This window comes from Aptenodytes patagonicus, chromosome 3, assembly GCF_965638725.1.
Source record: "Aptenodytes patagonicus chromosome 3, bAptPat1.pri.cur, whole genome shotgun sequence".
In the NCBI taxonomy this organism is placed as follows: domain Eukaryota; kingdom Metazoa; phylum Chordata; class Aves; order Sphenisciformes; family Spheniscidae; genus Aptenodytes; species Aptenodytes patagonicus.
Genome location: NC_134951.1, coordinates 28,382,958 through 28,406,645, shown reverse-complemented (window position 1 = coordinate 28,406,645; position 23,688 = coordinate 28,382,958). Strand labels below are relative to the sequence as shown.

Here is a 23,688-nt window from a genome sequence, read left to right as displayed (position 1 = left end):
GCTTCAGCACAACAAACATCATCAGCTTTTTCTGGCTATAAAATACAGTCAAAACCATCTGGAACCTTACCGACACTGTTGGGAGGACAAGTGTACCTAAATCACTTTATGAAATGGCACACATACGGACCATTCGAGAGATCAGACGCTAAAAACAAAACAAACCACAGCCTGCAAATGAAAAACTGTCACCACAGAGCACAGAGTCTTGCTGCCTTTGGCTTTGGTCTGTCTTTTTTAGGAACTCATTTTCACCTCAAATGGGTTTGCCAAGGTTTACTTAGACTCTGAGTACTGAGTTTCCTACATTTTTAAACTTTTGTTGTGTCAATCCCAGTAAGTACTTCAAAAAGAAAATTCTGCCCAAGTTGGAGTCAACTGTACCAAAACTTAATTTTCTTTCTGGTTTTCTTTTAATAGCAGCTTACCAAGAACAACTGGCAGAACTCTGCCTTAGGAAGAATGAAATTGCGCTACCCATGAACTAACCTAACACCTATCAACCTGCAGCAGCTCCTGCAAAGAGACCATGCCTTGAAGCTGAAATGAGGAATCTCTGGGATGAGAAGAAATCATAAAAATTAATGTATTTTGCCAGGTTAGATTTGAATATTTGCAGATGGCTTGCAATACCTACTTGTTCAATATAAAAAAGAAAGCAGTGCCTTTTGTAAAAGCTTCAAATCAAAAAGTTAAATTACAAAAATTATCAAATACTGCAGTTACTAATTTTAACACAGAAGTTATTATGACTTCCCTGTTCTCCTCCTTTCCCATCTTCTCCCAGAAACCCTCATGCAACCAACGCTTACTGGAAGAAGTGTTCGGCAGAAGAAGGGATGTGGTTAGCCATACATGAAGTGTCGGGTCTTTCATTTTGTTGACATTTGGGTTCATTGCATTAGCTCACACTAAATATGTCAAACCTTTGCTCTGAACTCAGACTCCTCAAGTCCCTGCACTGAACAAGTTAGTGGTCTTTGTTAGTTCGTGGCACATACAGAACCCAGAGACACCAAAATCAATCTTTACCAGCCTTTTGCAAAATTATTGTTTACTGAATTCAACTCAGCTAATGCTTACCTTTATAAACAAACCAGAACCCACAGATTTAATAAGACCTCGAAATCAGCATTGGACCACTGGAAGTGCAACACAGTAACAATGATAGTAAATTCCAGTATTAATTCATACGCACTTTAATTGCTATTTTAATGATACAATAAATCTACTGAAGCTTTTAAAGATTTTTTTTATTATGGTTTTATATATTTATATAAAACCACCAAAGCACTTTAAAGAATCATGCTTTCTTGTGTAATACATAAAACTAGTTTCATACTGTGCTTCTGAAAGTCTATCGTGCTGTTTTTCAAGTTATTTTACAGATGGCACATTTAAAAAAAACCAACGGAAGCATGAATTTCTAGTATCTGCAATGTAACACGGCATCCAAAACAAGATGTTTCATTACAACTAAGTTAAAGTGTGAGTGCATCATGTAATAAACAATAGCAGTTTGGTCATTTTAATCTTAATTCTGTTTACAACAAAACTAACATTTGTGCTTCACGACCTAAAATCCCATGATATAAACATAAGTTCTCTGCTGTAAAAATCCCAACAAATCACTGTCCGAAAAGAAAAACGTATCTAAAACAGGAGACCAAGTTTAAATCTACTCACTTGCCTCAAGAATTGCTATATTTAAGACTAATATAACATACAAGACACAATAAGGCACAATGGGTGGTACAAACGAATGAATACAGTTGTCCATGAAACTTGTTCTTGTCCACAAATACTAAAATATGTACCGCTCAAGATAAATTTTCTCTCAAAAATGAAATACATCATTTTGTTATGAAAGTCCTATACAAAAATTTAAAATTTACACCATCTGAGCTGCCAAAAAAATAAAAAAGTGTATCAATTTTCCACAAAACTATATTTCTCACCAGCACATCCAGCCACTGAGAAAAAGATATCCCAGCACTCTGGAAAAGAAAAGCATTATTTCCCCTGTGTTTAAGACAAAAATATTGTATTCTGCATACAGTAGTGTATTATACTTTAAAAAGCCTAGCACTATTAAAATTACAATATTAATTTGGAAATTATTGGTTCACTGCCTGGATGAAATAAGGCACTTTCTTCCAGTGGGCAGCACTTTTCACATATATGGAGATGATGAATCAGGTTCTGGTTAAAAACAAAAAGGGGGTCAGTGAGGTCCCAGAAGACGACAGGAACATTTCAACAGCAGGGGAAGACACAGGAGGTAAAACCTGGAGATGAAACTCTACACAGAAGTGGTCACTCTGTCAATGGCATTATTGACCTCGTTTTTGTTTGAATCCAGTCCTTTAGCAGCATTCATATCATTCCGTAAATTCTCCACTGTCTTTTTCATGTTCTTTAATTCTCCAGGGTGTGGAGTGGCTCGCCTTAGAAGTGTTCTCTAAAAATAAACAGCGCAATAAGTGTTTTTGCCTTCGTCTCTTTGAAAAACAACATACACTTTCAAGGCTTTAGCATTCACATACCAAATATTAGCTATCAATTTTTTTCTTTTTTTCCCCTTTTCCTTTTCAAACTACGATGCTCTCTGTTGAACATTATTTTCATAGCTGCTTGTTTATGAAGACGGTGAAAGAGGCTTTAAGAACTGTCTAGGAGCAAATTTTTTCCACTCTTGACCAACTAATCTGAAAGCCACTCAAGTGAAGTACAATTACAAGTTATGAAGTGAAGATTCTTTCATAAATATAGTTGGGAATTTTTTCTGTTTTCGCCCAAAAACCATCCAAGTGATTTAAGATCACATTTCAAACAAAAAACATTCAGCTGGTTTTGAAAGAATCCCACAAGATCTCTTTACAGTGTCAAATACATGTTTGTGTGGAGCTCTGTATGCCTTCCAGCTCCACCACACAGTTTGGTTCTCTTGTCAATTGAGAACAAATATCTTGAAAGGAAGAAGAGGGAGCGTTTCTCTCCCATCTTAGACACAAGAATATCTAACATCATTGTGCTGAAACCTTTACAAGGAAATCAAAATTTACAAAAACCCCAGTTAGCATCCAGATTAGAGACCAACAGAACACCAAGAATAATTGCACAAATATGTATCAGTGTAATACATATATACATGCAATTACTTTTCGGTGGTATACATGTAAACCATGAAGATTACAGCAGAACTGATGACCCATAAATGGGTGAATTGGTCAAGACTGCTTTGGAAATCTGCCCTTCCTCCTCCCTAGTAGGATCATAAACTTCTTTTTCCCCTAAAAAGGTTCTTGTCTCAAGTCAGGCTGTAATACCATGACTGAAAGCAGTTATCATTAACACCTGAGCCCTCGTTATTGTATGGACGTTCTCAGGTTGGTACAGTTGTTAAGAAGCATCACTCCGAACTCCCTTATCAGTCAGTCTACGAACCATGCTTGTCAGACACATTTAGTTTCTGCTGCTTTGGATTAAGCAACCACCTTACTTGAAAACTTAAATGTTCATTTCCCTAACTAAGAATTTTTAGTCACTTTTTAAAGTAAGACCATGTTTCTAGTGTGCTACAATCCAGACAGTGCCCTGAAGTATCTCAAGCTGAGCTCTAATGAGGACCACCAGCAAATTTTTAGAGCATCAGAGAAGCACGCTGAAAATCTGATTGAAGCAGTCTTAATCTTTACGAAGAGTTTTAATTGTTAATGAAAGTTAGTAAAGCTAAAGATCACATTGCATTATGATCTTCAGGACATGCAGAACCCAACTTAATGGAGAGGTCTTGTAAGTACAGTGACAGATGTTCCCACATCCTTTGTTTAAGTGGGAAACTAATGAGCAACATTCTTGCTGTTTATGGACACTATGGTTGTTTCAATGCAAATGGTGGTGGAAAAAAAAGAAGAAATAGAGAGAAAGAAAGAGATTGGAAATAGAAATTAGAGAGACAAACAACGGCAAACTTAATGGAGACACATGCCAGAGTGCTGGAATCTTAAATTAGACCCTATATACTTTCAGGCAGGAAAGCTTCACAGATGCAGAGAAAGATCCTATCTTGTTTCTGGAAAGAAAACATCCTGAGCAGACACAGGAAAACAAAGCAAAAAGCAAAGACTGTCCTGCAGCAGAAAAAAAAATAAAAGGCATTTTAAGTCAATATGAAAAGTTTTGGCAGCCAACATGAACAGTTTCTGCTACAAACATATGCAAAAAGCATGCAGTCGCAGTGAAAATATTTACAGCAAGAGAGCTCAGATACTTTTTACACTTTTGCATTAAAGTCACAGTGTCTGCAGGTATCCAAAGGCTTGGAAAACATACCATTTCATTATCCTCTTCATCTTTTTCATCTTCTAAGAAGCGAATTGCACTGACTCTATTCACTGCCCGTTCATTCCATGTTTCATCTGACATTTCATTTACTAAACTCTCCAGTGCACCACACCGTGGTAGGTTATCTGTTAGAACAGCAAAATGTAACTAAAGATTCACAGCAAGTCTAAAACATCAACATGCTATATTGTTAATAACTGCAATATCCAACCAATCACTCATCTGACATTTAAAACTGGCTATTTCTATTTTTTGATAGAAAACAGAACTTGCATTAATTTTCTGTTATCAAGTACACACAATAAATAGTTTCTGTATAAATGAGAAATTTCTGTATTTGGACTGTTTCAGGTTTGTGGCAGTTTTAGAGTACGGATTATATAATTTAATATACTCGCCACTACACATGCTTTTCTTCTGGATCATGGCTCCCATCTGACATTAGCCAGTTCCCTAAATGGCACTCCATAACTCAGGATCATTGCTTTTACTGATCTCATCCTTTTAGTATTGCCAGGCGTACACATGCAACAATCTTCATTCCAAGACTTCTATCCTTGAAGCTGTGAGATTCATTTGGAGAGGAGGAAATCTAGTATCTAGTAGTGAGGCCTTTAGAAAAAGTCAGTCTACCTCAGTTACTCTTCTTGAGCTAGCTTCATCTTCTCTAAATCTAAAGGGGTTAATTTGTTTACTTATTTTAACTCTTAATTCAATTCATATTCTTAAAATTCAGAAGCTGACACAAAACAGAGCCATTTCTACACTTCTACTGCTTTAATGTTTTCTATTTGCTCCAGCTGCTAAGTATGGAAAGAGTGGAATTAATCTAGGTAAGTTTGGGTATCTACAATACAGATATCTACAGCTGAGCTTTTCTCCTCAGGCCCCCTTTGTACTCAGTGGAGAAGAATCCACGTGGTTTCTTTTAAAAGTCTATTCTTCGATGGGATAAATTGCTCTCCAGTGACTACAGCAAAAGTTTAAATATTAGCTCAGATTAAATCCCTTCAATGTTCACACATCACTATAAAAGCTTGAGGACAAAAAACATCCAGAAGTTACTGGAGCAGCAACCCAGCCAACAGTGAAAAAGAGTTTATGGTTCCACCTGACCCAGAGGCAAGTTTCAGCACAAAAGGTAAAAGCAACTTACACTGCAATCCTACACTTGTTGAAGAATGTAATAAAGTTACTGTACAGCATCTTTGCTTGAAAGAAAATTAGCTTGCTAAAAAGTAAAATGTCTACTACTTATTACTAGCTATGCAATTATTTTTCTGGTAAAGAGATTGCGGTTGGAAAGCCACCAATTTTCACTACATATATATGTATTTAAGATGCATAATCAATGTACACAAATATGGACACCACTACTTGGCCCACTGGCAAGCCTCAGAATAATGACATGATTAAGTCTTCTTCACCCAGGTCTGTATTTTATTTTATTGTAGCTGGTGTCATTGTATTTTCAATAACACTCACAGCCATGTTTTTCAAGTCTTCTGAAAACTAGTATGATTACAAAACAAACAAACAAACAAACAAACAAACAAGTTTAAAAGTGAAAATTCAACCAGAACTTTGCTACTTTGCTCATTAGAGCTTATGCATGTTTTACAAACCTTTATGGAACAGACAACACAGAAAAAAAAAAAAGAAATACTTCTATACGTAATGAAAAACTGACTCTAGGCACTTACCTTGGCAACCAGGCTCAGAAGACATTTGAGGAAGTAATACACATGTTAAAATCTTTTCTCCTGTTTCAGGGTCTGTGTCAGTCTGAAACGTCAGCAAAGGTTGGGACTGGTTATCAGACAACCACAAAGCCTTCAGCTTTAAGGTAGTCAGTGAGAGGGGAAGATACGTCAGCCTAGTTCAAAAATACAAAAGTAAAAAAGTCAGGGCAATCTCTAGGAGATTTAATAGATGGTCATGAAGTCAACTTGTAAGTATATATCCCTGAGTTGGAATAAACAGGATTGAGATTAATGCCTCTAATAGAAGGCACTGCAGTAGTCATCAACTCCAACTACTCCATTCTTTTAAAAAGAATCTGCAGTTTAACTTTATACCATAATTCTCTGTGGCTGTGAATAACAGACAACAATGCTGAGCTTTTTCTACTGCAGTAAAATGCCCTGGAAGGCAGACAGCTGCTTCTGCTCTGGAGCCTTATATATACACAGTTGCCAGAACAGAAATATGTCAGTGCCTATGAGACAATTATATTGCATAGATGAGATGCCATTTGCTTTTTCTCCCCCTTTTTTTTTCCCATTTAACTTCCTGCTAAGCAACTGAACTAATTTGCTGGTTTATGCTTCAATCCACTCCTTTTTGCAGTGTGATGTCTGAAGCATATCAACTAAGATTCATGAGAAGACGCAAGGTCAGACTGGCATTATTTATTACTTGCACTGTATCTCTAAGATAAGAGACTCAATATTAGTGTTACTTGACATTAAGGCTGGTAGTTTCAGCTGAAGCTCTACCAAATTGCCTAGATTCTCAGTTTTAATTCAGAAATATACAAATCCAGAGGTTTTTCTTAAATCCTATCTTTTCCTCAAGGTCAAATCAACCCAGAAAACATACTCATGACAACACACAGTTTATGCTACTTTGGGCCAAGGGGGAAGACTACTTTGACAATTTCAACAGTAACGCTAACACAAAAGCCATAACTGTTTTTTTGTTACTTCATTCTTAGACATAGTATCTTTTGTTGTTAGAAAGAATTAAGTAAATCCAGCAAAAGAACATGACAATACAAAAATCTCTTACCTGTTTCCAGCAACATCCAGGACATGAAGTTCAGTGGCTTGTGAAATTTCAGAGGGAATTCGAGATAATCTGTTGTCACGTACAGAAAAGACGTTAAGATTGCAGCAGCCCCCGATCTATATTAGAGAAGAGGGGAAAAGAGAAAAAAAGTCTGGTTTTATTGCAGTATGATAGTATAAACAAAGGCATGCAGTACGGGTCACGTAATATGTCACAGCACATTCAAGTTATGATGCCTGCCAGAGACTTCACCCAGAGGTACAGAATGCAAACAAGTATTAGCTTAAAAGAAGCCTGACCTGAAGCGAGTCTGTTGCAGCAGTTTCTTGAACAGCTCTGTCTGCAAATAATGTATACCTTTACAAATAGGTCGGGTTCTACCTACCTTTTAGAGCCTTCCAAGCCAGGAAGAGATCAGTAACCACGCGGATGTCACTTTGTAGACAACCCTCACAAAAAATACTAGCTTTAAGTTTCAACTTTTTCAGGCTCTATGTTTTACGTATTAATTCTTTCTTTCCTCATGGTAACTTTAGATACAAGCAAGTGCAATGGGGCTTTACGCAAGGCAAAATGCTAAATAAACCAAAATCAACTCGCAACATTTATTGAGTCTGCAAAGAGTAATGAAGAGTTCACAAAAAGTAGAAGACTTTATGAGTAACATCTTTGATGCCCTGTTTTATTAGAAGCATCTAATTACAAGATGAGTCCCATATGAACTGGCCAATTTAATCTAATATCCTCTGTCTCTACCAATTTATCCAAACGTAAGCATATGCATTCCCAAGCTAATTTTTGGGTGCAAAAGATGGGATTTTTCAGTTTTACCCTTAAAATATCTGTATTTTGTAATAAAGGTGCATGTTTTCAGAAAAATAAAGCCTCTACATTTGATTAAAAAAAACCCAAACGCATTCCACCTTTTTGTTCCAGATGGCAATTACTACTCTTATAAACACCGAGATTATTAGTTTTAGCAACTTGAAAGCTGCTTCAAGTAACACTTTGTTCCTATTCACAAAAGTAACTTACCTTTGTTTGCTTATCATACAGCTTCAAAAAGCACTGCTGTTTGTTTGCCAGTTCCAAAACTCACCATGAGAAGGGAAAAAAAAATGTTTCTTCTCTTACTCCAAGTATTAGAGGCAAAATATCCCAACGCCTTTGAAGCTTTCAAGGTAAGCGGACTTAGAACCTAACTATAGACAACAAACCTAGTGAAAGATCTTAGTTCAAAAATAAGAGGACTTCTACAGTCACACACGTAAGAAGGTTCTTCTGTCACAATATAGCCAACATGTCACTACACCTTGGTCAGGAGTCCCCAGATCTGAGCTGAAATTATTTATGTGTTCTAGTTAACTGTCAGTTCTGTCTTTGCAAAATCTACAATTCAGTCCAAACCCAAGTTTGACATTACAGACAAATACCACAAAAGCTTTCCCACTAGTCAAAGTAAAAATCATGTCCATTTAACCTACACTATTTACCAAGGAAAAAGCCATTTTTAAAAGGATGCAACTGTGACTTGGAAAATAAAACAAACAAATGGAGCATTTATACCCCACTCACCTTCCTTTGTATCATAAATACATTTTAATGGAAGAAAGCAGCGATCAGCTGCTCAAGGCTTCTGATTCACAAGCTATTTACAGCACAAAGTTACAGCACGACATTCTCTTGACAAAACAAAATCTAGGATGGTTTCCCTTAAATCACTGCACTCTAAGATGCAACTATTTCACAAGAGTATCAGCTTTCCCGGCCCTGCATGTACGCTAGGAGCAGCAACCTTGTTAGCCATTTAGCTCGTGAATCAAAGCCCTTAGAAACCAGCGCTCAAATTGTGAGCAAACATTTCTTAATGCAGTAATTCTGCTATTCGCTTTAAAGCGTGTATAGATTCTTAAAATAATGTGCCTTGACACATTCACAGAATACAGTGCCATATAGGAAAAAAATATATATATACACACACATACTAAGTGTCTGGTGTATCTAACATGAGGAGCTGTGAAAAGCAAGAGATACAATTAGTGAATGTTGATGAGCTGGCAAGTGATGCCCTAACTGTACACAAAGTATTTGCTTTTCCGTGAATGAAGTTTGCGTTATTCAGTCTTGGAGCATGGAGATCCAAACAGTTTAGCCAAACAAACAAAGTAAAGCCATGCAGCCCTGATGAGACCAAAACTTCTATACTTTTCACAATGGAAAAATGCAGCAGTGGAACCAGCCAGCCTGAGCCATCATGCATTTAAAGCAGTTTAATGAAAGGTAACAGTAGAACCGTGGACTGAATAATACTTACAGGGTTATCAATTTACCTGACCCATAATTTTCCAAGCGGCTAACAATTAAGAAAATACAAGAGATGTTCAATTTATTTTTCTTTATCCATACTGGACAAGAGCATGCCAACAATTGGAGACAGAACATACATTCTTCTACTGCCAAAGAGAGTTAGAACTCCTAAGTTATTTTAAGTTCGGTTATTTTAACGTTGCTCTATCAGTCAATAGGCAATTGTTCAAAGGTTTTGTTTCATTCAGAGGTAGTGAAGACTTTTTTTCTTTTTAATAGGGTAGTGGGGGGAGATAACAGACAGATACTGATTTTTTTTATGAAACTTTTTAGAAAATGCAGGCAGCATCTAACAAGCAGCATCGGGTGAGATATCACAGAGAAAAAAGACAAGCTGACAGTTAAAAAAAAACTAAAATCTTTGTCATTTCAAGAAAAGATCACACCCATTCAGCAGTACAGAAAGACATCAGGTCCAGCATCTGAAAACCTAAACACGAAGTGGTACCACTGAGGCAAAGTGCACACACTAAATGGCATGCTGAAAGGAAAACGTCATTGTGACCACCATGAAGTAATACGGTATCAGAACGTCGCTGGTTTGGCTGAGAGTCATTAACTGACAAAGAGCCATGCTTTCCAAGGGTTTGATCACATGCTTACAACAGACTTTGCCAAACCACCGCATAGGCACCAAGTACACAGTTGAGATCACAAGCCCATTTAACAGTTAAGCACACAGTTCATTTCGAGCACAGACTTCAATTAATGGGGACAAGCATGTGCTTAGTTCTAGGCACATGAGTAACTGTTCCAAAGACTGGAGGCTTAAAGAAGTCCTCACGTTCTTCTGTAGTGAGATAGACATCAGGAAAAGGTCTCAAATGAGTTGTGCATGTCTAAGTCATACTGCTGAGAATTATTTCATTCTAGCAACTTTAATTTAAGGGTTATTCACTTGTCTCATCCCACCATCTCCAAAGAACAGTCAGTCCAGATAAAACCACAAGAACAAAACCACAAAAACAAAACCCACACACCAGTCAGGCGGAAAATGATCATTACTATGAAGTGCTGATTTTGAGATCACTGATTTTACAGTAAAGTCTGAACAAAACTGCTTATTTGCATGCAGGTGAACTCGCTTCAGAGGATGAGTGTCACCAGGACCCCTCTGGGTGCCACACAAAACTCTACCCTTATGGAGGATTTTTTTCTCTTTTCTTCTATCTCAGTCTGAGGCTCATCTTTCTAACAGCTTCCTTGTTCTGGAAAAGCAGTAAGACTTGGGCATACATAGAGAGGATGTCAGCTTGGCTGCTAAAACTCCCCTCTACGTTCTGATCGTGACCAATGTTCACCACTTCAGCCTCCTGCTTTTTTACATCCACATACCCACTGCCAGTGCATCTTAAACAGTCCTCCAGAACTGTAAGTCTTATCACATCACTTCTCTGCTGATGTTTCTGATGACTCCTCTACTGCAGACTGTTGTTTTGACACCTGCATCAGTTGCGTATTTTTGATCACCCAACTTTTACTGCACTTCTCTGTTACAATAACCTGGTGGTTGCTATTTGATTTTTCAGCTGCTGTTGACACCTTTGCAGCTTTCTGCAGGTAAATCCAAGAAGAGTGTACAGGTTCATCCCTCTCTTCCCATTTAGATCCCTCCCAAAAAATCCCATTTGCTTCCTCTCTTGAGCCCAGCCATCAGTTACAGTCATTCATCACCACAGACCAAATTTCACTGATTACGACGGCACATCCTCACATTGTTGGTGCTCTAAAGCCAAAACACAAATTAAGTGGGAAACTTAGAAGACCTTCAAGTTACATTAGCTGAGTAACATCTTTTGATCTCAGCATCTGTTAACTGCTCAAAAGCTATGAATCAATTCTGGTGTCCTTTACCAGTTAGCATCTTTCACACAGGTATAAGCAATTGTATTGGGTTTGCGTGGCCAGGTCTTGGTAGCAGGGGGCTACAGGGGTGGCTTCTGTGAGAAGCTGCTAGAGCCTTCCCCTATATCCGACAGAGCCAATGCCACTGGCTCCAAGGCAGACCCGCCGTTGACCAAGGCTGAGCCCATCAGCAACGGTGGTAGCGCCTCTGTGATAACACATTTAAGAAGGGGGGAAAAACTGCTGAGCAACAGCAGCAAGAGAGGAGTGAGAATATGTGAGAGAAACAACTCTGCAAACACCAAGGTCAGTGAAGAAGGAGGGGGAGGAGGTGTTCCAGGCACCAGAGCAGAGATTCCCCTGCAGCCTGCAGTGAAGACCATGATGAGGCAGGCTGTCCCCCTGCAGCCCATGGAGGTCAACGGTGGAGGGGATATCCACCTGCAGCCTGTGGAGGACCCCACGCCGGAGCAGGTGGATGCTCCCAAAGGAGGCTGTGACCCTGTGGGAAGCCCACACTGGAGCAGACTCCTGGCAGGACCTGTGGACCCATGGAGAGAGGAGCCCACACTGGAGCAGGTTTGCTGGCAGGACTTGTGACCCCGTGGGGGACCCATGCTGGAGCAGTCTGTTCCTGAAGGACTGCACCCCATGGAAAGGACCCACGCTGGAGCAGTTCATGAAGAACTGCAGCCTGTGGGAAGGACTCACGTTGGAGAAGTTCGTGGAGGACTATATCCCATGGGAGGGACCCCACGCTGGAGTGGTGTAAGAGTGTGAGGAGTCCTCCCCCTGAGGAAGAAGGAGGGGCAGAGACGACGCGTGATGAACTGACCGCAAACCTCCATTCCCCGTCCCCCTGCACCACTAGGGGGGAGGAGGTAGAGAAAATCGGGAGTTGAGCCAGGGAAGAAGGGAGGGGTGAGGGGAAGGTGTTTTAAGATTTGGTTTTATTTCTCATTATCCTACTCTGATCTGATTGGTAATAAATTCATTCTCCCCAAGTCGAGACTGTTTTGCCCGTGACAGTAATTGGTGAGTGATCTCTCCCTGTCCTTATCTCAACCCACGAGCCTTTTGTTATATTTTCTCTCCCCTGTCCTCCTGAGGAGGGGAGTGATAGAGCAGCTTGGTGGGCGCCTAGCATCCAGCCAGGGTCAACCCACTACAGCAATGCAAAAAAAATACGACATTAAGAAAAATACTACAATGATTATTCTTTAGAATGTGACCAGTTAAAGTCCAGTGACACATCTCTTTTATTCAACCCTCAGTATAGCTGTCAGCATCAAAAACTCTCACTAGGCTTATACAACTCAGATAAATACATTGGGAATTTAAACACAGTTCCTATTTTATTGTAAAATCTTTTCCAGGGTGTCATAACCAAAATTTTGTTTGGATTCAAAGTAAATAAAGTCAGAATTTTCCTTGGCCCCAGATAAAATAGATTAATTCTTTAACTGCAAGCACAGAATACATTTAGAGGTGGAAGAAACTGCCCAATTCACTATTATTAGCTATTATTCAGTTATTATTAACTTTAAATTGGTCAGAAAAATCTTCTGCAAACTCACTTCAACACCCCCTGCACCACGGGTGAATAGTATGGGAGGAGCACAACAATATTGCTCCTCTGCCCTCTGACTCAAGACAAGCTTTCCTGCATTTTTACTTAGTGCTTATTTTCCCCTTTGAGACACACAAACACATACTTTTACACAAATGAGGGAAGGGATGGGACATCGGAAGTTAAAACCGGAAACAACAAAGCAGCCCAAACTTGTTTAAAAAAAAAAGATAAGAAAAATGTAAAAGCACAGTTATTGCCAAAAAAACCCTGCAGTTTTACCTACTGTAGTAATGATTCTCAGCCACAATATACCTCAGAGCCAGGAAGGACACATTACCAGATCTCTGCAGGTTGTAGAGACTCATTAACAAAAGCACATGAACTGGAAAACATTCCAAGAAGGTTATTTATGCAAGTGCCAAAATCAACACACCAGTTTCACTAGTGTTCCAGTGCCAGGGTGGGATTTCAATACCAAAGAGTCACCAGGCAGGTCTTTCAAGTTTAAGGGGAAAAACATTTGTAACTATGAACAGGTTTAGACATTCTCTGTTCTTGCCGACGTTTGTTTCGCCACTCAATTCAGTGAGAGAGGGATCAAGCTGCAAGATGAGATACTCAAGATGAAATCTGCCAGTGACTCAAGTCTTGGTCAGACATTCAGCTGTTCCACGTTTTACCTTATGTATTGGCACCAGATACAGAAGAACCTTTGAACCAGGAAACTCTGAAAGAGTATTTGCATACAAGCTCCTCAATAATCCCAAGTCAAGAAATCTTACACCAAAAGGTAAAGACTGGTTTTACAAGTATGCATTGAAACCACCTGGCAATGTAATTGTTTGACAGGCTGACCCAAAATCCACTCCTAGTAAACTGCTAACAAAAAAAAAACCAAACCAAAAAAAAACCCAAAGCAACCAACAACAACCCCAAACAAACCTCAAAACCACAAAAAACCCACACACACACAACCACAAAAAGGCTAGAACTCATAGATTATCTGACCAAGTCATATTAGAGCAGGCACATAATTTCTGCCATCATATCTATAAAAGCTCTCTTTGCTACAGGAATAATTCTGGAGGGAAAGACAGAGACACCAGCAAGTACATATGACATTTGTTATATGAACTCTTCTCCCTAGTAGAGTCCCATTTTTTCTATACGCATGTTACCAGACTATGTCTTTGTCCCTCTCCAACAGAAACCAGTAAAGGCCTGTCCCACTCCCATTTCTTATAAGGATGAAGACCACAAATGCACAGCTGTTCTAGCACTCTGTAAGGCAAAGAAAGAACGAGAGAAAGCGGGAAGGAAAAGAGGGAAAGGAAAAGAAGGGAAGATACCAAGCAAGAATATCTGCAGTGCATACTCTACTTCTGCATCTGACTCTGCTTCTGTGAAGGGGGAACCAGGGTACAAGTACTAATACTGATTGATGTGCAAAGGTCTGAGACCCCAATCTTTGCCATACTATCTCAGGAGACATCTTAAGCAACACACAGCAGGCAGGGGTATTGAAAATGACTGCTGTCAGAAGCTCGTGCCTGGCTTTAAATATTAATTAGTCAGTCTGAGATGAAAATAAATGGAAAAGATGGTATGCTTTCTCACTGTCAAGCAGAACTTTCCAACAGACAGAAAAAGGGTGACACGTTTTTCAGTTTTCCTTAAGTGCTCTACCAATGCGTTTTGTATTTTTTTTCCAAGTCAGTAATGATGAGAAGGAAAACGGAAATTGAACATTTCACCAAGACACCAAATTGTTCCTCCCTGTTATCCAAAGGGAAACTCAGAATTGGGATCTTTGCCATTATCAGCACCCCTCAAGCTGCTCCTGTGGATGCTTTGCGTAACAGCAAACAGTGCTCATTATACCTGTGCACTCTGTTTACGCAGAATATTTTTCTTTTAGAGCTATGAAATGTGACTCTTCACCGAATTCCTCTGAATTTTAACCAGAAAACTTGTACTACAGAAATGTTCACGTTCGGTTTAAAGCAAAAAGCTACTCCTTAAGAAGAATACTACACAAAGAAAATGCAGCTCCAGGAACAGACAAAACATGAGCAGAGAGCAGTAGATTTCTTTCTGTTTTTGAAACTAGCATTTCAGCATTGTTAGAAGGCAATCTAAAGACTTTGAGGGAAAAGTGTTTTATTGCACAGCCTAAGCACAAGGAATTGAAACTGAAACTTGAAAAACTGAAACCGAAAAGTCTCATTAGCTAGACGGTAGGTTCTGCAATACATGCATATTAACAGTATTTTTGAGACAAACCATTGCATCAGCTGTTTATGCTTTCTATTTGTTACCATTACCAGCTTGGAATTCAGATCCACCGATCTAGAGGGTGGGTATGACCCTCCAATTGGAGAAGTACTGACTTCCTTTAAAAATAAAAAGTAAAAAGAATTTTAAAAATCCACAGAGCAAAACATACTTTAATGAAACATTCTGGAAATCTTACGTTAAATGTAATTTCAAAGTGTTTGCTCTAATGAGAAAGAAGATACCTAGGTGTGGAGACCTTTACAGGAAAAAAAAAAATCTATTTCAAAGAAGTGGATGCCAGGGAGTTCTGTTTCCTCTGTTTCTCTGCCAAGCTCCTTGGGAACCAACCTCTCCCATTTTTATTTCCTGGACTTTCCACAACTCGCCAGCTTACCTCATTCCAGTACCACCTTCCATTTCCTCATCACCTGCCTTCTCCAAACACAGACTCATCCCTGACTTTATCCCAGCCCTTGTGCAGGTGTCCCCTCCCCTCTCTCTCATGTGCGCTAATGTTCTCCACACACATTCTTGTTCTTCACTTCACCCTTGGATATCCCCAACTCCTTCACTGACTGGGCAACGCTTTCCACCTCTGAAAAACCATTTCTGGTTCCAAGTCTCCAGTTTCTTGTTCAGCATTAATCCCTTTATTGTTCTGCACCAAGCCCTTGACTCAGTTATTCCCCCCGAACAGACACACTCCATATTCACCCTGCTTTACCTGCTTCTGAAGCTGAACCTTCTCCTCTCACCTGCTCCTATCCCTTCCAAGCCACACTGCTCACCATCATGCACCGTCTCCAATACCATGAACTTCATTAACTAAGTGCTTATACGCTACATGAACTATTAATGGCCAATCTGGAAATAAAGTGTATCAGTAAAACCTTACACGCCGTTACAAACTCAGAGCAATTCTGCTTAAAGGTGGACTAAACACAAAATTGTATGAGTCTCAAGTATAGATAGTTTATAACACCTGTTTAATGTATTAAATTAAGTTCTTTGTAAAGACATGAAAAGTTTTCTGCCAAATGAGCACAAGATCAAAATTGCCATCACATTCCAACCCAGAAACACAGTTTTCCCAAGGTCCTGCCTCTTGCTAGCATTTATGCAACCTGTGTGGGTACACCCTCTGCAATTTTCTGTTCAAAACCAGCAGCACCTCTGTAGAGGAGACACTGTCCTGCTAGAGGAGCTGCAGTACTCTCATCTTCTCTTCCCTCCCTCACCTTCCGCCCCCCGTCAAACATACACTTATAAGCCAATCCGTAAAGGAGCAATAGGGGCTATCGCAGAGTGACCAACCATGGCAGCTGAGACCTGGGCCACTGGAATTGTTGCTGCCAGTGCCACAGCAGCACCCTCTGCCCCTGCTCGATCCCTCCTCTTCAGACCATCAGGTCTCCCCCATCTCCTGGTTCCCAGCCACTTTGCTTCCTCCTCACACCTCCTCCTTGAGCTGTCCAAGCTCTGTAAGTAAGTGGGCCTGAGCAGAAGTGTGCGCTCACTAGCCAGAGCTGATACTCCTCTCAATTCCCATCCATCAGCTGCCACCTGAGTACGTACGCCTCCTGCTCCTGAAGTGACTGAAAGTGGTGAACAAAAAGCTATGACCTCAGAGGCACATGTTAGAAACAGATAGGAAAATTAAGGGCGAGAACTACTTGGACAAAAATTACAGAGAAACAGTAGTGCAAACAGAACAAACTTGCAGTCCCGTGCTCCAATCACAGGATGCTGCTTCTCCCGATCTCTTTCCAGAATTTACTGCTGAACTAAACTTGCAAGGCCTTTGTTATATTTAGTTTCACAACAGGAATTCTAGCTTCATTTCATTCCATATACTGTTACAATAGACAAGAAGTCCTAGTGATCATAGCTGTAAGATTTGAGGTATCAGTGATCTTGGTCATGTCAGGTCCTCATATTTAAAGGCAAAAGTAGTCCCAAGATCTCCAAAACGAAAAAGACTGTCAAAACAGTCTCTGAATCATTTTTCAGAATATGAAACCTTCCCTTTGCTATTGCTCACAAGAGTGAGGCGAGAAAGACTCCGGCAGTATTTTTATGCTACGTGCAGAAGAGGCATATTGATGTTTAAATGCATTCACTCTACCAGAACTCCCAGTCTTCAAATAGCGCTGGACCTGACACCCACACTGGGAATTACTAGTTACAAGCTAATTAGATCCAAGCCTTCTTGTTCAACTGCAAACACATTTTGCACTTCCAAGCCACCAAATCACCACAGCTGCTGTTCAGATTTACGCTGTTCAGATCTAATGGACAAGTTTCTGGTTGTGATCGGTTTGGGAAAAATACCCAGTGGATCAAAGCTGCCTGCTACTTCTTGTAGGCATCTGAAATCAAGAGTTTTCTGTTTGTATAATCACATCTGTGAGAGTTAATTGCACAAAACTTACCTCTTTGGGCAAAGATGTTAATTTGTTTCTATCAGCATTCAAATTGTTCAGCTTCTTCAGTTTTCCGATGCTCTTCGGCAATGACTGTGCCAACAAAAACAAAATAATATGCAAACAGAATTTGTAAATTCACAGAGTCAGAACAGAACTTATCTCACTTTAAAAATGAATTAATAGACTGATCCATTTTTAAAACTGGAGTGTAGTTAACCCTCGTTACTATCAGGCCTTCCAAAGGAGATCCAAGGTTTTATCTTGCAGAAGAAATGTCCAGGAATGTCAGTTTCTAATACAAATTCACTCATGAGTTATCTCTGCACTAAGATGACAGATGCACAGCAGCTGTGTACAGAAGCATGTATGCAGAATGTCTGTATTATCTAACTTTACGCTCCCTAAATAGCTAATTGAGAGGCAAGCTTCTAACTTAGGTGCTATGAACTGACCTCTGGAGAGGCATCTTTCCAACAGGCTTAAGCTCCTAACTGAACCAAGCACCAACCTAAGAAATGCTCAAACCTAGATTTTTATAAACACTTCTACTCTCCAAGTGTCAGTGTCCTGTGAAGGCAGTTTCAAAATAATGGAAGGAAACACCTAATGGAAGGAAGTCTGAGATTTTATTTTAATTGACCACCTATCATATTTAATACCTGCCTGGAGTAGATCAGCAGAGCAAGGAACGGTACAACAGCAGCTCTGCAGCGCTCAGGGCTTCTATTCAGTTCCAGCAAGTCTGATCCAGATAACGTACAGCAAAAATTGGCAACAATGCAATGCGGCACAAACTCCGCATTAAAAACACAACAGACTAAATGATACCTGCACTCCAGGTGCCCCGATTCCCTTACTGATCATGAAAGATTCAAGAGTGAATATGTAATTGCTTAAGCCTTTGGAAGGGAGGACTGTTACATACACACAACTTGATCTTTAGCATTCATTTAACAGGTTAGAAATAAGATACATTTAAAGGAAACTCGCTACTTAACAGTAGTAATGGTGAGTAACCTTACAAGCTAAGTGGTTCAGCACTTAGCAGCAGGTCTTATTACCGCCAGCCATTTGAGCAGTCATGACCATGCTTACCTGCAGTTGGTTTTCTGTTAGAACTAGTTCAGTAAGGCTTTCGCAGTCTCCAATTGAATCCGCTAGTTGAATAAGTTTGTTCTGATCAACCTTCAAAATGGAGAGCCTCCTCAATTTTCCTGGACAGAAAGAACGCCACATTTGTTTAGCTTAGTATCCTCTGATACCTGCTTTAATTACAGAAAATCATTCTGCTGCAAAACTTTTAGAAATCCTCTAACACAATGAATTATTTTTCAGGTAAAAAAAAGAATTCAAGTACTGCTTCACTTGGTGCTTGCACTATTTTTGCAAGTTTATAACATCACTGAATTCATATTCAATATAAATATTCATATTCAATATTTAAGCATATTAAATTGTATTAAAGTTGCAATCTGAATGGTACCCCATGTAAATGTCAAGGATGTGTCTACCCAAAGGCCTATAAATAGGAGAAAATTATCTATTTTTTCCTCAATTATACAATGTTTATTCATAAAGGAGTGTTCAGAAGATCACCTGTGCCTACTCGGCCACAGTAAGAAAGGCTTGCACTGAAGTGACAGCCCAAACTCAAAAAGGATCAAGGTTGCAATGGAGCTGTACCTTTTGAAAGGCTACAGTGCATGCAGCCTGCCACAGGGGAGCTCGTCTGTAACACGTCTGGTGAACAAGAGGAGCTGCTGCTTCTCGAGAATCCTGTTAAATGGAGATCCTTTGCTGGGGAAGGCGATTGCAAAAGGCCAGGCCATTTCAGGCCAGGCCTAGTTTTGCATGTGCGTTTTCTAACATTTTCTGGATGTAATTTTGTTACAAAGGCAAAAAAAGTTGCTACTTATGTGAATATAATAGCTTACTTGTGTTTGGAAAATTGGGTAGGGCTACAGTACTTATTCCTTTTGTGTGCCTTTCAAAAGGTACAGCTCCATTTCTGATGTACAACAACTGTACTGGCCAACTCAGGTCATCAGAGAGGGCTGCTACAACTCTCTACCAAACACACACTAGCCAAACTGTAGGACCCACAGTAGTCACCCCACTCCCCCAAGTTTAACTTCTAGAAAAACATTTCTCTCTTCTTAGGCTCATGTAGCATTTGGAGGGAGGGGGAAGGTCTGTCCATTCTTTTCCACATTCCAGGTTTAAACCACATTCACAAGTCCTCCTTCCTCTACACCTTTATTTTTGGAAAAAAAAAAATCCTGGCAAGGAGAAGGCACGCTCTTGCAACGTGAAACTCCGGAAAAACAGCTGATGAGTAGCAGAGAAACAATGCCTCGCTGACTACTTGTCACAACTACTGCAGGGGTAAAAACATTTACCTTAAAAAAGGCACTGGTAATGCTTCAGAAAACATTCCTCAGTTATTAAACCTGTTTTAAGGGGTCAGACGCAGAAAGGTTGTAGTTTGGATCCTCAAGGGTGAAGAGTAATGGGCTGAAGCTAGAACACCCTTCCACTGGGTTCAGTATAGGATTAATCACATTGTCCAACTGAAGACAATTACACATCCCCACTAAAAAGGATGTATTTTTTGTAGCGATACTGTCACTCTTATCAAGTGACCCACAGCATGTTACAAGCTAGAATTTTACAATGTTAAAGAGTTATGACAATGACGTGGACGCAGTAGGAACAGAGAGGATATATTAACTTTTATTTTGTTCCGGTAGGTATCAAGTGAAGACCAAAAAAAGATTACGAGGTAGTCATTATGCAGACAATTAAAATGAGACATTAATAGAGCTATGCATTTCATACTAAGCAAAAAAAAAAAAAAAAGTGCTGAGACAAGCTCATCTCTTGGATGCACAAAAAGACTTCAAAAGACTTGAAAACAAACGACTTCCAATTTACGGTGGATTAAATGGTTCTGTGTGATAGCATTCACCTTGTACTTACCAATGCCATCAGGTAAGACCTGAAGTAAATTCTGAGAAACAAGCAAGTCTGTTAAAGAAGTCAGACCACTAATTTCTTCAGGAAGGCATTCCAATTTATTTTCAGAAACATCCAGACAAAGCAGGTTTTTCAGGTTTCCTACTTCCTGCGGTACAAGACAAAAAATTTAAGTCATGCCCAAACACGTAACAAAGCAATTTGAAAAATGTACCATAGCAATGAAATTCCAGAAAGGAAAACAATTCTCCGTATGACCTCTAAATTGGCCATTCTTTGTATGACCTCTAAATGCAGAAAAAAGTAAAAATTACATTTTACATATGATAAACCAACCAAGTGATTCAGTCACAGTTTCTTACTCTAACTATTAAGACTGGCTTCAGTAGTCAGACAAGGTATGCTGAGCACACCCAGGCAAGCACCAGCCAAAACTGGAGTTTTCCTCAAGTAAAGACTGCAAAGTTGTTTTTTTCAGAACTACAGATTATCAACCTCCACGTAATTAAAGTCTGCCCCTCCCAATTAACCCTAGGCAAATTAGGATTAGTCTCTCCTGGCTGATACAGCAACATGCCATGACATCTAGGGATTTCATATCTTCATATCTCCCAACTGCAACAAATGTAGAAATAAAAATTGGGAGTGTTGCTCTAGCAAGCATATTTGAACTGCCAAGTTATACTGCCATCATCTACAATTATTAATGTTTACTTAATTTTTTACAATGGTAACCCACCAATTATCTTAAAAGTCTGACAGAGAAGTACCTTTGTCCCTATTAGCCATCAGAGCACCCTCCCGTTCCCCATGTACACAGACACCCCTATACACACTCTAGTATAGTTCTCATTTTAGTCATCCAAACCATCTTTCGGAGAACAGAATGGCTGAGGCAGAAGTGTCCTTTACTTTTACATATATGAAATTTTCATAAAGTGACAGCCTTGATCCTAACTCACAAGATCAGTCCTTTTATTTTGGAAATGTTTGCCTCTCAAGAGGATCTTTCATTAAACACACCCACCCACCCTTTATCCTACAAGTTCATCTCTTGGACATTAGACAAAATACACAATAATGGCCAGCTTCAATAAAAACAGCTGCTGAAGTCACACTTGACCTTTTATGAATGATTATCAGTGTTTAACTACATCTACTTAAAAAATTGTTAGGCCAAGCCAACAACAACAAAGTCAACAAAGCCCACTAAACTGTAACTGATTTCCAAGTTACACTGTTGACAATGAGATCAATACAGCAAATAACAGCAAACTGCACAAGGAACAGGAGAAAACAGGTTTTGACTTGGCTCTAAAGGAAAAAGAGGGAAAAGAAACCATCCCATATGTTATCACAGTTTGTAAGAAAGGGAATTTAGAGTGCTGTAAGCTTTAAATGCTAAGGCCCCTCACCCCATGACTGATGTCAGATGGGGGATTTGCCTGCATAAATCAAAATTTCTATTTATGGCAACAGTTCTATTATTGTACTTCTCCCAAACGCTGTATTTAAATGGAAGAAGATGACTGCAAAAAAACAACGATTCATCCTCAAAACTGTCAAAGCTGCAATTTAGATAGATACAAAAGGTGAGGGTTAGCTCAGCCAACTAGCAGCTCCCTGATCATTGGGGCAGGACTGTAAACAGAGGATGCATCATCCTATAAATTGAACAATGTGCCTATTAGGAAACAATTCCTTTGTCAAAATGTTTAAAAAAAAATGTCTGACAATATATGGTATCATGTACAATCCCTTGCAGAGGAACTTATTAAGAGAAAACCCTTACACATCCAAAACCAAACCCAGGCAAAGTGAACTGAGAAAACTATTCGATTTTAAATCACCTCCCTTTAGGTATGAACAAAAAGGTTTTCTTTTAAAAGCATCTTCAAAACAGTATCAGCAGAGCTCATCTTTACCTGAGGTATTTCGGCTAATTGGTTTCCATCCAACCAGAGGTCTTTAAGATTGAAAAGTGCACCAATTGTTTCTGGCTATAACATAAAAAGTAATAATGTTAAGTAGCAGAGGAGCTTCAAGTAAAAACCAAACGGCCACCCTGTAATTACAGTCTGAATAAACCAGTCCTTACTCCAAGCACTATTTAGAGGTACCACGCTTAAATGCAGCAAGGGTGAATGTAAGCATTTGGGAACTCCATCATAAAAATTAATTGTTATAGCTTAACAAGCTACCGTACTTCACCTGACATGCACTAACAAATTGCATGCATACTCTTAATCTATTGCAAATCCAACATTTAATTGAGTCAGCTTAAGGGAGATGACATATCTTTTGGTAGATCTATCTGCCACAATGTCAAACACTGCAACCCTCAAGAGTTTGGCTCAGCCCTTTCCCAAAGATTCCTACTCCCACCCTGGAAATAGCTGAGCTTTCATCTGTGCTCAGCCCGTCCAGCTCCCTACAGAAGCCCATGTGTTCATTGTAACTGCAAGTGCAGACAAGAGTTTGTGCCCTTCCACTCCTTTTTCTTTCCGTAGAAAAAGTCTGTGCAGCGCTCTCATTTTCTGAAGATCAGCTACAGTTTTTTGGGTAAAGTAATATTGTACTGAACAAGACTAAGCAGATATGGGAAGCACCAACTCATTGCCAAAATTCATCTGTACGTATAAAAAGACTCTCCCTCCATACATTTTTCTTTCTTCAATTTTGGACATCCTACGATCTATTTAATCTAAATGATGCGTGAAACAAGACCAACGTGCACTTTCAGTGGCATGTTCTCTTACCAAGTGATAAAGTTCATTGTTTCCTAAATCAAGTTCTTCTAGTCGCTGCAGCTGGGCAAGTGATCTGTGAGATGAGATAAGTCAAAACAAAACCACATCAGACTAAACCAACAGAAACCCCATGTATTTGAATGAGCTCATTTTACTGAAACTCCTATTTCAAATTACAATGTATAGTAGACAGACAGTTATTTTACTGGGCATGGACTATTTGTAGTAATATCTTACTGAAAAAATAATTTGGTTTGTCAGTATAACTGTATGCCCTTGAAACTTAAAACTTAGTATAGGCAATGAAATCATTATTCTTTATTTTAACCATCAGTCC

At 39.4% G+C, this 23,688-nt stretch overlaps 1 protein-coding gene across 1 annotated transcript in view; it reads right to left on the bottom strand.

Annotated features, from left to right (window-relative positions):
* Window positions 1–1,232: 1,232 nt before the first annotated feature.
* Window positions 1,233–23,688, bottom strand: part of LRRC1 (leucine rich repeat containing 1) — a 75,724-nt gene continuing 53,268 nt past the window's right edge. Inside the window, exons 6-14 of the mRNA XM_076332946.1 lie at window positions 23,361–23,424; window positions 22,527–22,601; window positions 20,605–20,749; window positions 18,721–18,839; window positions 17,632–17,715; window positions 7,138–7,253; window positions 6,051–6,223; window positions 4,336–4,472; window positions 1,233–2,461 (exon numbers count right to left, since the gene is read on the bottom strand). Coding sequence (XP_076189061.1) covers window positions 2,303–2,461; window positions 4,336–4,472; window positions 6,051–6,223; window positions 7,138–7,253; window positions 17,632–17,715; window positions 18,721–18,839; window positions 20,605–20,749; window positions 22,527–22,601; window positions 23,361–23,424 — 1,072 coding nt within the window. The 3' untranslated portion in view covers window positions 1,233–2,302. The remainder of the gene's footprint in view (window positions 2,462–4,335; window positions 4,473–6,050; window positions 6,224–7,137; window positions 7,254–17,631; window positions 17,716–18,720; window positions 18,840–20,604; window positions 20,750–22,526; window positions 22,602–23,360; window positions 23,425–23,688) is intronic.